Source organism: Gopherus evgoodei, chromosome 1 (assembly GCF_007399415.2).
Source record: "Gopherus evgoodei ecotype Sinaloan lineage chromosome 1, rGopEvg1_v1.p, whole genome shotgun sequence".
Classification (NCBI taxonomy): domain Eukaryota; kingdom Metazoa; phylum Chordata; order Testudines; family Testudinidae; genus Gopherus; species Gopherus evgoodei.
In genome coordinates this window covers 130,510,412-130,526,910 of record NC_044322.1, presented here as the reverse complement: position 1 = coordinate 130,526,910, position 16,499 = coordinate 130,510,412, and the positions used below count along the sequence as shown (strand labels likewise).

Here is a 16,499-nt window from a genome sequence, read left to right as displayed (position 1 = left end):
AAAGCCCCTCTAGCTGCTTTCAGCAATAAGCATAACATTTGGTATTCCAGCTGTGGGCAGTGGTTTAGGTATGTTACTGGGTTAACAAAATTTCCTCCTTACAGATTGCGGCTCAAATTGACAAGCTCTGACTGACAGATGTCTGTCAGGTGAAGAGGAGTCTTCCCTGTTAATATCCTTTGATCTTTTAAAGACAATCATTTATCTCATGCCAAGCCTCTGTGAGGAGAATACTGACTGCTTCTGCTGCCACCTTGAAAATGGATGGCATCTCAGCTAGTAGGTGGGAGGGAGATTTGACAATAACAATTTAACTCCTATTTTACTAACTGGAGCACTTCAGTCAAATCTCGTTTGAAAATTTATTGCTGCTATCTTGTATGCATGCTAAGAGAGAGCTTTCAGTTTCAACATATCTAACTTTCCTTTGCTGAAAGTACAGCAAGAAATTTTTATGTTGACATGAAACATGCAATCATTCCAATTCAGTAAAGAAAAGCCATCTAAATATGTCATTAGACATTCTTAAATCTATACTTAGCTATTTGTAATAACATCTACATATATCTTTTATTCTCTCCGTTGTAGGGTACGATTCTTATTGACACTAAGGTCTCTTTAGTTTTCTCTAGGCCTTCATGTGGGTCTAAGTTGTACCCCTACTTTATAGCCCCCTTTTCCACTTAGTAAAAAATTAGATTCAGCTCCATAATTCTCCCTCTCCCATTTATTGCCTTGTGAATGCAACAGAAAGCAACCCACCCATCTTTTCTTTACTTCTTTTTGTGCATCAGCATCGTTGATTGTCACCACAAATATGTCCAGTGTGGCAAAGAGTATTAGCCTGATGCCACTGTAGTAGAGCAGCAAGTGGGGCTCACACTTTGTAGGTGTGAGTGTTATTCAAAACTGGCAAATTAATGTAAATATGACATCACAGGCTCCATTTTTATTTCCTCACAATGACTTCCAAATCAACCTGCAATCGGAAAGACAAGCTACAAACTTTCCAGCTGATGCATCATATTAAAAATATTGCTGGCCAAATTTTGCCATACAGTTACATATATTCAACATCATTGGGCCGGAGCCTCAGTTTGTGCACATCGGTGTAACTCCATTGATTTTGATAGAGCTGCATGATTTACACCAGCTGAGAATCTGACCCAAATGTATACCTATGGCAACAAACATAAGTGACTGAAGAGCAATCTGATAGGTAGGAATGTCAAGATATTCTGAGCATAAACAGGTAACAGTATATCTGTATCTATGGGTGCAAATCTAATTGATATTTTGCAGTAACTAATTCTCTGCTTGGAACTCCCTCTCCCCCTTTCTCACCAAATGTTCTTCTCCCCATTTAAACCTCTTTAAAATTCATTTCATTAGTGAATTCTTTCCATGCTTATTCGCTAAGGCTAATTGCACTCACTTCAAGATCGGACTACCACTCTCTGGCTGTTCCAATTGTACAAATTTCATTTAGATCTCAATCTTGCTCCTTTTGAAGTAAATGGCAAAACTTGCATTGACTTTATGGAAGTAGGATCAGCTCCTTAGATTGGGTCCTTGAGTCAGAAATTCATTTTTCTTGTACACTTTATTTGTGCTTAAAAACCTGGTTGTTTTCTTAAAAATAAAAATAAAAAAAATCTTTCTGATTTTTTAAAGATATGATTTAAAATAAGCTAAACATCTCACACTTGTAATAGTCTGAGAAGAAAAGGGCATTGTGGTCCATTTTGGAGTGGCTTATAAAAAAAAGTATTGTGAATAAGAAAATGGGAAACTTGGCTGTGACTAGGAAGATATTTTAAACTGGGATGTGTCTTTGTTATCTCTGTATATGTTAAATGATTTTTCCAAGCAGTCACATTGCCAGCATGTTTTTGACATCTGCAGTTTAATACCCATCAGCTTTAAATGTTTAAGATATACAGTATTCATACATGTAGTTTCCTTTCCTTGTAGTTTATGGGCATATATGCAGACATTCCCCCCACAAAAGAAAATGTTTGAATGATTCTTTCTGGCAAAAAGAACATTTAAGATTCCTTATCGACCCACAGTTTTTTGTAACTGAAAAGCCAAACATACATGGAACCCAATACAGAAATACAGATCCAATGCTTGTTACAACTGCTCACTAGCAAACTGTGTCAGTAGCTTGCTGACAAAATGACTCCTAAATTATTATTACTTTTCTTTCTTTCTTTCTTTATTTATTTTATTTATTTCCAGTAGCACCTACAGAGTGTAAGAATCTGTACAAATACAAGACCAGTTTGTTTACCTGTCACATTGGCAGGTTCGGCCGATCGCAGCTCCCACAGGCCACAGTTCACCGTCCCAGGCCAAAGGGGGTGTCGAGCAATCCCTTGGCCCGCACCACTTCCCACAGCCCCCATTGGCCTGGGATGGCGAACCACGGCCAGTGGAAGCTGCGGTCGGCCAAATCTGCCGACGCGGCAAGTAAACAAACTGGCCCGGCCCACCAGGGTGCTTACCCTGGCGAGCTGTGTGCCAGAAGTAGCTGACCCCGACTTACACTCTGAAGCAACAAAACAGAAATAGGGCAGAGGAAGGGGAAAACATTCAAGTAAAGTACGCAGGTGGTGATCAATGAGATACTAATTCATCAGTTTTTTTTAAACTGTACAGATAGATACATTCATATGTATACAATATATAAACTACATCCAAGTACATGAGTGTCTTGCCTTAATCAGCTGGTTAATTTCTTTAGGAGTCATGAAAAGCATCTGATTTCAGAGTTTTTTAAATCCTAGAATTATGAACACAGTAATTTTTGGTACAAAATGGGACCTGTACAGCATGCCTTGGTGATACATCAAAAAGCTCTAACTCACAGCTGTGCTAAAGAGGATGAGAGATAAATGTGTTTCAGGGTTTTGACTATGCCAAATTGTGACTGGAACAGAACAGGATAAAAGGTAATTTCTTTTAATGATATGTTTATTAGCTGTCACCAGAGACTTCAGAGAATTATAGTTATACAAGCTATGACGTTAGAGAGGAGGCTTCATCTGTATCTGCATGAAAAATGCTCAAGTAGCATTATCACCATAGCTCTAAGTTATGAGCCTATTTTATCTATGGAAATATAATTTTTCCAGAAGTCTGATTTCACTGTTTTTTCCCATGAATAGTGGTCAGCCATCTGAGTTTAGTAGAGAGAGGTACGCTGAAAGATCATGGAGGTGTTTTTACCCTACCAATTCCAAAGAAGTTTAAAATACGCCTTGGACATTTTGAAATTTTGGACTGCCTGTGCACCAGACCATTTACTAAACAATGTGCTGATGAGACATAAGTAAGATTAAGATTATTTTTACTAAAAGTCAGGGACAGGTCAGGGGCAATAAACTAAAATTCATAGAAACCCATGACTTGTTCCTGACTTTTAGTAAAAATACCCTGAGGGAGGGGGGGACTAACAGTCAGAGCCCTGCCGGGAGCTGACCTCCAGCAGTTGCTCCAGCCCTGCTGCTGCTCCAGCTCCAGCTCCAGGGGGGTTGCTGCTCCAGAGGTCCGGGGACTACTGCTCCAGTGGTCAGCCCATCACCTAGCTGCTCCAGCGGCCCCGGGATGGAATTCTGGCTGCTGCTCCGGCAACCCAATGGACAGCTGCTGGCTGTGAGGACCGCTTCTCTGGCAGCTAGTCCACTGCCTAGCTGCTCCAGCAGCCTGTTCCGGTGGCCAGGAGACCGCTGCACCTGACCACCGGCCAGCTGCTCAGCAGCCCCAGGGACCGCTGCTCTGGCAGTCCCAGGGGCTGACTGCAGGCTGCTGCTCCGGCAACTCCAGCAGGAGGCTGGCTCCAGGCACCAGCATTCCAAGCTGGTGCTTGGGGCGGCAATCTGCAAGGGGCGGCAGTCCCTGTTCTTTTGCCCCCAAGCAGCACGCTGAATTGCTGCCACGGAGGGTGGGGGCAGTCCGTGTGCCCTTAGGGCGGCAGACGCGTTTCCACGGTGGCGGCAATTCGGCACCAGCTTCTATGTTTAGCTGTCTGCGGCGGCTTCAGCTAAACATAGAAGCTGCCACTAAATTGCCACCACCGCGGAAACGCGCCTGCCGCCCTAAGGGCACACGGACTGCCTCCACCCTCCGCGGCAGCAATTCGGTGCACTGCTTGGGGCGGCGAAAACTATAGAGCCGGCCCTGCCCAGTAGTGACTGTTGGCAACTGCTCCAGCACTGCTGCTGCTCCTGCAGCAGTGACTGACCCAAACCCAACTGCTGCTTCAGCCCTGGGGCTGCTGTTCCAGTCCTGCCCCAGAAGAAGTCCTGGAGGTCCTGGAAAGTCACAGAATCTGTGACCTCCATGACAGAATCATATCCTTAGGCATAAGTGATAACTGCACTGAACTTAGCATTACAGAGACAGGGTGGCTGAGGTAATATTGTTTATTGAATCAACTTCTGTTGGTGAGAAAGATAAGCTTTCAAACTTACACAGAGTTCTTCAGGTCTGGAAAATGTACTCAAAGTGTCACAGCTAAATACAAAGGTGGAACAGATTGTTTAGCATAAATAGTTATACATATTTCAAGGGACCAGTCAAGGTGAAGTGGCCAGTTAACACCTCTCCAGTCATAGGGGGGAAAGGAGGGGCAAAAAGCTGAGCAGGTGTTAAAGGATGACATATTGTTGTAATAAGCCATAAATTCAGTGTCTATTCAGTGCATGATTTTTAGCATGTAACAAAGTTATGAATTTAAGCTCCTAGACCTGTCTTTTGAAAGGGTTGTGCAGGTTTCCTTTGAGAATGAGGACTGAGAGGTCAGATACAGAGTGATCACGTTGTGAAAAGTGTTCACTCACAGGACAGATGGTATTTTTGTTTTTTATCATTGTCCTGTGTGAGTTCATTCGAGAGCATAGTGATTATCTGGTTTCATCCACATAGTTGCTATTGCAGCATTTAGTGCACTGGATGAGGTACACCACATGTTGTGATAGGCATGTGTAGGACCCCTGGATCTTGAAAGGTGTGTTGTAGGGGGTGTTGATCATAGAAACAGTGGGGCTATGTCTATAGGCTTTGCATATGTTAGTCTGGCAGGATCTGGTGCTGCTTTGAGTTGGTGTGCCCTGGTCTGAGGGGTGCTTGCTTCTGATGGTGACCTTGGAGAGGTTGAGGGGTGATATGAAGGCCAGAAGAGGGGGTTCATGAAATATATCTTTCAGGATGTGTATGGGTTGTAACTGTTTAATGGTACTTTGCATGGGTATCTGTTCCATTTTGTATTTAGCTGTGATACCGTGGGTGCATTTCCCAGACCTGAAGAAGAGTTCTATGTGCTCAAAGCTTGTCTCTCTCACCAACAGAAATTGTCTCTCTATTATCATGGGATCAACATGGCTACAACACCGCACTGAACTTAACATAAAATAATTAGAATCCATTTACTTCCAAATATAGCATAATGCCTCATGTATATTTTGATAGGTTTATACCATCTATATATAAACCTGCTCTTGGGGGAAAATGATAATTAGAATTAATATAAGTTGAACTGACTTGCCTCCATACAATGGAGGTAATCAGCAACAAAATTAGTATTTGTTTTCATACACTGGCTCTGACACTATCTAATTGAACCTATAGTCATGGAGTTTAAGGCCAGAACATAGTTTACTCTAAATACCAAAAATAATGTGCTGTTAATTCTAACTTAACATCTTTTTGTCTTACAGAACAGATCCTCAATTTATCCGTTCAGCTCCAATTAAATCAATAAAATTATGCCAAGTTAGACCAATTGGTGATCCAGATTTCTCTTCTCTGGCAGTTCTAAACACTAGTGTGAAATATAATACAATACAACTTCATTTACATTTATGAACGTGTCACCCAAAAATTAAGGCACCCCAAATCACTATTTTCTCTTAAAAATTTAGACCACAGAAGTCTAATTTAATGGATGTACCCAAAAGGCCACATACAACTGAACACCAACGCTTTTCCAGTCCAATATGCTCAATGATCATGTATCTAGAACTGCAATAACTTATCTAACATGGCATTTTTGAATACTGAAAATACTTGAATCACATTTCAAAAGATACTGAATTCCGGCAACAATTTCCTATATCTATTAAGTCACACTGAACTTATAAAGACGAATACAGGACCCAAACTTATATTTACTGCTTAATGGAATGTTACCTATGAAGAGATCTTGTTATTTTTAAATATAAACAACATAATGGACATCAGTGGAAGTTAGGCACCTAAATACCGTTGAGGATCTGGGCCTCAGGCTCTTCGGAGCTGAAATCTTATTGAAAGTCAGTCAAGTCTGAAAATGACTCCTTAATCAGTTTAGGTATTGCAATGCTGAGAAGAGCAACACATAAATACCTTTAAAAATCTGGGTCTTTGTATTTTGCCTGGGAAAAAACAATTATGCCTCTAACACAATATACTGAAGAGATTATGGAGGATGTGCACCTAGATTTCTTACGAAGTGGGTATTCATCCATGAAAGCTCATGCTCCAAAACGTCTGTTAGTCTATAAGGTGCCACAGGATTCTTTGCAGCTTTTACAGATCCAGACTAACACGGCTACCCCTCTGATACTAGATTTCTTAGTCTTTCATATGCATCCAATTGTTAAATGGTTCACTTTCATTAGTGACTTGTTAAATCTAGAGAAAAATGACAGTATTACATAATGACCCTGCTTCCTTCATCCACCTGTCTATATGTATATTTTTTAAGCAGCACTATGACAGTGAAATGCTGACATGAAGTCATGACATGACTAAACCAACCTACCTTCTTATAAACTGTACAGCTTCTTCCGTCAATCTTTGAGTAAGGTTCTTATAGGACAGTGGCTGCTGGATAATCTGGTGGTTCCTCATTAAGAAGCAGTTTAGATATCGAAAAGTATAAAAGAAAATGAGCAAAAGTCCAAATAAAACTGTAGATATTAAAAAGAAGTAGTGCAGTGCTCCACGGGGTATTCTGAGAAGGCCAATATAATGCAGCACCTTCAAAGAGATTAGGGTAATACTGATGAGCTGAAGTGGAGTGGCAAGGTATGCTCGAACCCCTGCCACAAACACGCTGCCTTCCCCTGGTTTGCAGTCTCTAAGACTGGTCACGGTGAGTCCATAGAAGTAATCAAATCCATGACTGAGGGGGTGATGACAGAAGTCATCCCTGCTGTTACAGTTCAGCCCAAGATGCCACTTTCCTATAAGGAAACAAGCACATACAACATTTATGTAGTTAAATAGCCCCATTTGTAGTATATGCCCCCGTGAATAAGGGAAATCGCCACTTCAGGACTGGCATTTCGCCCTCATTTATTATGTGGATCCTTATTGCTCCCCCCCTCCATGTTTATACCTTCATCCTCAAAGACTTTGCACCATGTCTGAAGCTCCTCAGGTGACCATTAGGTAGGCTTGAGAGACTGAAGAGCAACAGACCCTGAACAGTTAGTTGAAAATGCAGCCTCTGTTCGTGTGTAGCTAACGCCCCTTTTGCAAATACTTATTTATATTAGCTCCTGGTGAAATTAGCTGTACCAGTTTTCCCAAAAGTGTCTTTGTGGATTTGTTGCAACCATTCATCATTGTGATCTATCAGGTAAATAATTTCCAATGAATTTATTTCTAAAACACAGTAACTAGAGCTGTTCCAAACAGGTAGGTATTTAAAGTATACTGAATATTTATTTATACAAGGGCTCACACGGGTTTTTAAAATGCTAGTTACTTGCTATATTTGCATGAAAGATTCCTTCTCCTGATCTTTTTAAAATAAGTAAATAAATACACAAATAACAAATAATAAATGTCCCTTAAATTCATTTTCTTTGCATTTAAGTGATACAGAATGATTTTTTCCCCACAAGCCTGAGCGCTGGTCAAAATAGGAAGAGAGTGGATCAGGTTCTGTTCTAAGATACAGTGCTCTGCATTATGTGTAAATTCCATTCATGCCAAATGAGAATCTTTATTTATCCAGATAACTCTTCAAGACAAGTACTATTCCTTGCTATGCATCTGTACAGTGCCTAGCACAATTTACCTCCATTCTTGTTTGGGGCCACTAGGTGTTATTGTAATAAACAACAACATCGCCTCCAGACTTACACTGACATAACTGAATAGAATCTTAACCAATCACTAGACAGGGCTAATGTATGCTTTGATTCATTTTTATGCCTTGTAACTTTAATGATTTGCATCTAATAGTTGTCAGGAACAAGAATAACAACATTTTAAGTAGTGTATTCCAATGATCAAGTACATGGCAATTTTGCAGTAGTCAACTATCTAAAAAATGACCCGCAAATTCACAGCAGTGTAAGTTGTGATCTTGTAAAAAAAAAAAGGGTCTAGACAGGATTCCAGCATTCTCTCCATACAAGCATCGTTGGCTGTCCCTCGATATGAGGATGATGTCTGCCAGGAGGAAAGAGTCTTAAGATTGCTGAGGACTCCAATCCCTGCTCTACAAGTTTTTTCACATGTGACAGGTAGTTGCTTGGAGAGAGCACAGTTGCTGGCCGGGATGCTGTACACTTTCCTTTCTCCTCTGCTTTTTCTCAGCCTCTTGAACAAGGTGATTCTCTTCAAAGCAGACTAAGGCTTGATGTATGATGTGATGCCATTGCCAGACAGCTCTTCTCAGTTCATGGGATCAATGCCTCCCTTCTTAAGATGTACTTTTGGGGAGTCATTGTAGCAATTCCTCTGTTCCCCCTGGGTCTTCTTGCCATGACTATGTTGAGAAAAGAGGACTTGCTTTGGAAGACGAGCATCAGTCATCGGTACACAATGACCAGCCTAGCGAAGTTGATGTTACATAATCTTTGTGTTAACACTGGTGATGTTAGCTGTACGGAAAACGTTGGCATTGGTGTGGTGGTCTTCCTATCTGATATGGACAATCTACCTAAGGTAGCACTGTTGGTACCACTCCAGACACTTAAGATAGCTTTGGTGTGTCACCCATGTCTCACACCCATAAAAAAGGAGTGGGGCATTGTAGACTGGCATCTTAGTTTCCATTTGCAGATCTCTGTCAATAAAGACACAATGGAGCAACTTTCTGAAGAATGCTCTGGCACAACAGATCCTATGTTCAATCTCCACATCAAGATTAGCTGTCTGGAAGAGGTGGCTACCAAGGTAAGAGAAATGCTCAACATTTTTCGGGGGTTCACCACCAATGATAGTTTGTGGGAAAAAGTAGGCAATGTGTGCTGGGGCAGGCTGACAGACCACTTTCATCTTCACACTGTTGAGGGAAAGTCCCAGGCTATGATAGGTGCCTGAGACAAGATCTAGGGTGGGTTGCAAATCATTGTACCAAGCAGGATTCCAGCATTTCCTCCAAATAAGCACATATGAGAGAACAGAAGATAGGTTAAACTTTTCTCCTCCTTCTACATCACACAACTTCTGAACTTGCACAAAGGAAGACTGTACCTGATGTTGATAATTCATGAGCCTAAGATACAGGTGCATGTCCATCCTGTCTTCCCCATTCCCAACAGCACTAAATATTAGACCTGACCAAAGGACAGCAATTCCATTTCATGACAATTTTTGTGATTTTAAAATTTGTTTTCCTTCCAAGGTGCAATAACCCTTCTGAACACTTTCGCAAAACGAAATTGTTTCAAAACAGCTATTTTTCTATTCTAGTCCTTCTCTCTCTCTCTGGTCAGAAGTGATCAGATAATCTTGGATCTCAGAAACCTTCAAGATGAAAACTTCATCAAAATCAATGTCTCTGTGAAATGTTTCAGTGAAACAGCATGTTTTGACAAAATTATATTTAGCCAAAAATGTTCCAGCTGCTATATTATACCCCCTCCAAAGAGCATAGCACCACCAAACATCCCAAACAGGGTGAGGTAAGCACATGGCTAGAGTCTAGTTCTCTTTGCACACCAGCTGATAGTCTTAGGCCAGCATGACGAAGAGCATGTGCTGCAACTCATAGAAGAAATTAGCATCAGGGACGAGGTGTGGGAAGCCTGGCCTAAGGATTAGTGTCAGACATGAGTCAAGGGACCAGGAGCCAATTACCAGGAATCAGGCCAGGCTGGAATGCCAGGAGATCAAAACCAAGAGACAAACTGGAAGAAGGAGATAAAAACTCAGGTACCAAGAGGTCATGATCAGAAGGTGGGAACAGATAAACATCAGACCAGCAGTCCTAGGCAGGGTGAAGCTCAGTTGTAGAGACAACTTCCTCTGGCTTAAATAAAGGCAGCAGTCCAGGAGCCTTGCATCTCTCCCAATCAGAGTGCAGGGCAGAGATTATGCCCCACTTGGGTTTCATGGACCCTGGTCCCAGATCCAGTCTGTGAGCTGCCTAGTAGAGAACTAGAGTGTGATGACTCCAGGGACCTGGGTTTGAAACCCATGGTGGCTGATAGTTACAGGCATTGCTCACAGTATTTTCTCCACTTAACTAGAGGCATTTATGACTCCCACACTCAATATGTCACAAGTGACATCCCTTGCTATCAGGATAGCCACCTCAACTCTCAAAGGCACACAGTTCTCTATAGACAGAATGCCTTTGGTCACTACTGCTGTGAACCAATACATGTACTTTAACAGGACAAATTACAAAAACTACATCATGGCCAGATATACTGAATTTCTTGATATTGTCATACTGGCAGAGGGGCCTAAGACTGAAATTGTGAAGCTCTGCATTTCTGTTCTAGCTAGCAAAGGCAAATACCTGGCAGTACAATTCTTCTTCTTCTCTCTTCCTATGCACTAGGGCACTAGCCAGCTCACATTGTCACATTAATTTTCTGGCCTCCTCCAGAGAGCTTACGACTAGTTCCTTTGGTTGATCTGAAGTTTCCCAAGGATTCAGTCAAACCAGTAAAAGTGAAGTTGATGAAATTACAGAACTATATCAGTGTATTCTCTTTGACTTTTGATGACTGTTTTTGAGTTTAGAAAATAATGTTAAAGTCAGATGGATGACAAGTTGGGCAGCACATTCCTCTCATAAAGTCAGATAACTGAAGTAAAATTAGAGGCTTATAATCATAAAAACAAAAGGATCTTCAAACTTTTTTTTAAAAAATCTGTATTTTAATTTATCAGTCTCAAGGTGCTTGTGATTAGGTAGGTAGAAGAAAAGTGCTACAAAAACAAATAAAACATCTTTTTAAGGAGGTTCTTCTGAGTTGAACAACATGCATGATTTAGACAATTTTAATCAAAAACCTTTTACTAAATGTAACAAATTATTCAGTGTCTAGATGAATTTGGGCCACGATTAAGAATTGTCAGGTTGCAACTTAATCCAGACAAAGCAGAGATAGTGCTGGTGGAATAAGGAGCCAGAGAAACTGAAGGAATTTCTATCAGTGCCTGACTGAGGGAGTGCAACTGTGATTTTTCAAAACAGGTGAGCAATTTGGGAGCTGCTGATAGATCCTGAGCTGCTTCTGGGTGCCCAAGTAATGTTTGTATCCATGAACACTTTTTTCCCCATCTGTTTCTGACAAGCAGAGTGAGACCTTTTCTCGAAATGTGGGCCTTGCCACAATTATTGATGCCTTTGACATTTTGAGATTACATTTCTGTAATGTGCTTGATCTATGGCTACAACTTGAGACCATTCAGAAGGTGAAACTACTGCAGAATGTTGTAGCCTGTTTATTAAGTGTAGGTGTATGCTGGGAGCATGTTAGACCCGTGCTCTGCACACTGCAATGGCTTCCAATAAGCTTCAGAGTAGAATTTCACATGTTGGATTTAAACTGTAAAGACCTAAATAGTTGGGATTTAGGAGCTGCTAGCAGGGAGTTCTCTGTAATGAGCTCTCAATTCTGGAACTTGCTGTCTCTCTCGCTCTGCCAGAGCACAGATTTCATAACCTTCTGGACACATGGCAAAGCCCACATTTTCCCTCTTTTTTCTCAGGCTGTTGAGAAAAGAGTTGGCTGAAAACTGAGTTGTTTATATTAACTGGCAGTTCTTTTTTATGATTTTGTATGTGTTTTACCAATGGAACAGGTGCTTAAAAAGTAAGATTGATGCCTATAGCTGATTTTATACTTTCAAATAAATATATCAATGCAATGAATGAATTGTTAAGATGTATATGACAACTGATTCACAGTGTGCTGTTTCTAATAAGATCTTTACCTTTCCAATACACTAACCTACTAAATTCATTGTGTGGGCTCAGCAGGTCACTCAATCTCTAGCTAGATGAGGTCCACAGATCTTGCAGATTCTCACTTTGAAGATCACATTATTTGAATTTAGCAACTGGACTTTTCTAACACTGGAGATAGGTCCTACTGAGGGCTTTAGATTAATCAGATGTGGGACAAAAGACAGGAGCAATGAGGGAGAGGTAGGACCAAAGAATGCCCTTTGTCCACTGCAGACATGTACCCTTGGCTGTGGTTAAAAGAGTACACAGTCTTGAACACTGCCTACACTCCTCCTGCTCCCTGTTGCAGCTAAATATAGGGGACAGTTCATGCATAGGAGGTTATAGGTTCAGGTACCAGCTTGCCAGCTCAAGAGTCTCTGATTATTCCACAGCTGAGCTGCATTCAATGGGACCACATACAACTCTGATCTATGGAGTGACCAAGGGATATTTGCCACTTAAGTAATATATGTTGCCTTCTGGAGGTGATTGGGAGTGGGGAGTGTAACAAGGAGATGTAAAAATGTACATATAAATATATATTTAGAGATTAAAAAAGAAAGAAAATTTGTGCACCAAAGATACAAGTTAAAAAGAAAGACAGGGTAAAGAAAAAATACAAGAGAGTAGGAAAAGCAGAGAGAAAAGGAATGAGGCACAGGGGACTAGAAAACAGTGGATGTATAACTTCTTGGTGCACGGAAACATGGAGATATTAATCCATCACTAGTGGAGGGTTGTGACAATAAATGTTTGGGAACCACTGAGTTAGGCTGAACCAAGCAAAGTCTCCCTGACCTGCCAAGATGACGTGATGAGAATATCAGTAGGCAGAGAAGGACAGGTTGGGCACTGAAATCTGTCTTCTGCAATATAAATCTACAGTCTTTCCCTTTTTCATTTATGCACGCTCTTTCCTTAGTTTGAAGACTCTTCTTGATTTTCTGAAGGCTTCATTATGCTTTATGAATATAGTAAGTTATGGAACTATAAGATGCAATATTATCATTTGGACAATTGGAGGAAATCCCTCATAACATCATGTTTATCTTCTGGTGATCTACATGGAAGGTTGTCATGTCACAGTGATAGTAGTGAAGAAGACTAAGCATTATGTAAGTCAGCCTCCAGAAAATAAGCAACATTAAATGGAACTGCTTATTACAAAGAGAAAAATGAATTGTTTGCAGCCTTAAATTGTATACAGACTGCAGGGAATCAAACTGTGGTTAAACTTTTATGGTGACTGTGAATTATATTAATGTTACTATATCTGCAGTGTAGCTTCTGTTAAACAACACAGCTGATATTTTCCTGTTCCAAATTTGTCAGAACATACCACCTTGTTCAGAAGAGTTTGACAAGGATTTATTATTTTATTCTTTTAAAACTGGAATGCATTTAGGCCTGATTTTTAGAGGTACTAAGCATTCACAACTCAAAATGATGTCAAGTAACCTCTAAAAATCAGGCCCTAGATTTCTATGCGGGAACCAGATTAGTGGACACCTTTGAAAATGATGATGTTAATGACTGGCATGTAGATAACAAATACTTAAATCACAGAATCATAGAATATCAAGGTTGGAAGGGACCTCAGGAAGTCATCTAGTCCAGCCCCGTGCTCAAAGCAGGACTAATTCCCAAATAAAATGAAAAATCACAATAGAATTTCATTTGTGATCAGCTCACAGAAACCTCCCAACACAAGCAATATGAAGTGCCTCACTGCCCAAATTAGGAAAGCACATCACAGTATTTAAATGCAATACATTTAAATATAATGAAGTATTATTATTACCCTAAACAGTCTCTATTTGTCCAAACATATTAATGTTGGTTATGTAATCACCTAATAGCAATGCTTAAGCAGCTGGTGTGCAGTGACTACTGTTACTTCCTGCTACCTGTCTGTTTATTGCACCTACCTGTCACACTTTAAACTTAGGACTGTAAGCTCTTTGGGGCCTTCTTTTGTTCTGTGTCTGTACACTGCATTGCACAATGGGGCACTGCCCATGTTAGGGACCTTATACATTATGTCAATATAGATCAAAAAGAAGACATAACTAAATTATTAGTGCTTCACACATGCACAAATTTTCTCTGAATGTGTTGCAGTTCTGGTGAGCTATAGTGTATTACAGGAGTAAACTCATTGCATTGCGGAAGAAAATAACAATGTGACTGATTTAATACTTCTTGTACTGTAAAAAGTGCACTTTTTATTTAAATGAATAATAAAACATATGCTATTACATAACATAGTTGTTGCTATAAATATATCAACAGTCGTACCTATAAGAGCTGTAGAATAACCTTTCTGCTTCAAAAGTTTTGCAAAAGTTATTTCTTCAGTGGGAAGTCCACCAGAAGAGGCAGAAAATAAGAAGACACCAATGTTTGACAATGCAGCCATTCCTAAATAAAACAAAAATGAGTGTGAACAGCATAATGAGGATAAACAATTTTCATTCATCAATTCTATACTTTTTTTAAAAAGTGGGTGTCACTAGAATGACATTTTCCCACCAGCAGCTATAGTAGCAAATGGCAGGGAATTGCCTGTTTCCACTGAATAAGGTCATTTTTCCACTTTTATGCAAAGCTGAGAAGTAGAGATGGAGAAAAATCTCAAATTACTGTGGGCCCTTCCAAACAGAGAGGCAATTTTTGTAGTCATTACTATGACATATCTGTACTTCTGAAAATAGAATTTAGGATTGCACGATTTAATATTTCTTATTTCCTTAAGAGTCAGGGACCACAGAGTAGTGGTTAGACCAGGGGACTGGCAGTCAACGCTCCAAGGTTCTGTTTCCAGGTCTGACTCCATATGAATTTGGGCAACTCACTCAACATCTCTTTGCCTCATTTACCAACCTGTAAAACTATTAATACTATCTACTTCACGTGATGTTGTGAGGCTTGGTTAATTGATATTTCTGAAGCAAAATTTTTTAAATCTTCAGAGCAAGGCACTAAGGGTGGGATACACAAAAGTACTAAGTCCCATTTTTGGCTTCACTGCAATCTGCAAAACTCTTGACGAACTCTGTAGATGCCCAAGCTTGCTCTCCACCTAAGTTTTGAGTAGAAGTTTGCCAAGCATTTACCGTTCTGCCTCTGAGAATTTGCATTGCTGCCTCACTTTAGGTGTCCAGATGACTATCTCCTGCCTAAGCCCCAGAGCGATTCACAAACTGGGGAAAGAAAGGAGGAGGAGATGCTGCTCACCTTATAATTTTCAGCCCAGTGGTTAGCATGCTCATGTGGAATACAGGAGATCCAGGTTCAATTTCCCCATACCTCAGTGCAGTGATTAATTTGTAATGAAAGAGATGCCAGGGCTCAAAATGTATTTTTTTTTTTTTACATTCATAACTGATGTAGCAAGCCCTGGCATAAATTAAGTACTGGCTCTGTGGTTAGAGCACTTTCCTGCTGTTGCTTCCCTGCCTCCATCTCCCCCGCAATCCCTCTTTTGTGTGCAACAAAGCAGGAACCTAATTCATTCCCTCACTAATGCCTTAGATGCCTAAACCATCTGACTCCAGGACGTGGGTTCCCACTTGTGGATTGCTAAGCAGAGCAAGGTGCCTTTCTGCATCCTACACCTAGGCACCTATCTCTGAGCACACACCCATCTGGTCAGCATCTCCGATTGGCTAGTTTAGGTGGGTCCCCACCTAGTGTGCTGGCTTCTGTGGATCATGTTCTTAGGAGCTTATCTCTGCCCATTTATTGTATAGGGATCCTAGGCAGCTAGCTCAGCTTGGTGGATCACAGTCTTGTTCCTGTGATATTCTAGGCACCTAGACATTAGGTGCTGTTACGCTCAGTGTTGCAATGCTGTAGTCCTTTCATGGATCCCACCATATGCATGTAATTGTAGCAGCAAGAAATGGAAAAGACCTGTTGGACCAAATCATCAAAGTGATCTCAGCCTTACTTCCAACTTAGCCCTCGATTTTGCATGCCCAATCAACATGCTTAATGGATAGATAGTTGTGTTCTCTACAAAAATCACTTTATTTATTTTATTTGAAGGCATATCTAGATATCTCAGATCAGGTCCTCAACTGGTATAAATCAGTGTCGCTCCATTAAGATTATTGGGGCTACACTGATTTATACCAGCTGGGGATTATTATTATTAATAATTTATTAATCATTATTAATTATTAGTATGCCATTACTTTTCTCCAGGTTTCTCTCTCCCATTAAATATCTGGGTTTTGGATTACTTTCCTTCAGATGTTTTAGCCTGAATTATTGCAAGTTGAAGCTAACTTTGTTATTT

At 40.5% G+C, this 16,499-nt stretch overlaps 1 protein-coding gene across 5 annotated transcripts in view; it reads right to left on the bottom strand.

The window, feature by feature from the left end:
- STS (steroid sulfatase) overlaps window positions 1-16,499 on the bottom strand; it is a 182,845-nt gene that overhangs the window by 109,499 nt on the left and 56,847 nt on the right. For all 5 annotated transcript variants that reach the window (XM_030572287.1, XM_030572271.1, XM_030572280.1 and 2 more), the window contains 2 exons: window positions 14,495-14,617; window positions 6,809-7,232 (listed from right to left, as the gene is read on the bottom strand). In XM_030572287.1, coding sequence (XP_030428147.1) covers window positions 6,809-7,232; window positions 14,495-14,617 — 547 coding nt within the window. The remainder of the gene's footprint in view (window positions 1-6,808; window positions 7,233-14,494; window positions 14,618-16,499) is intronic.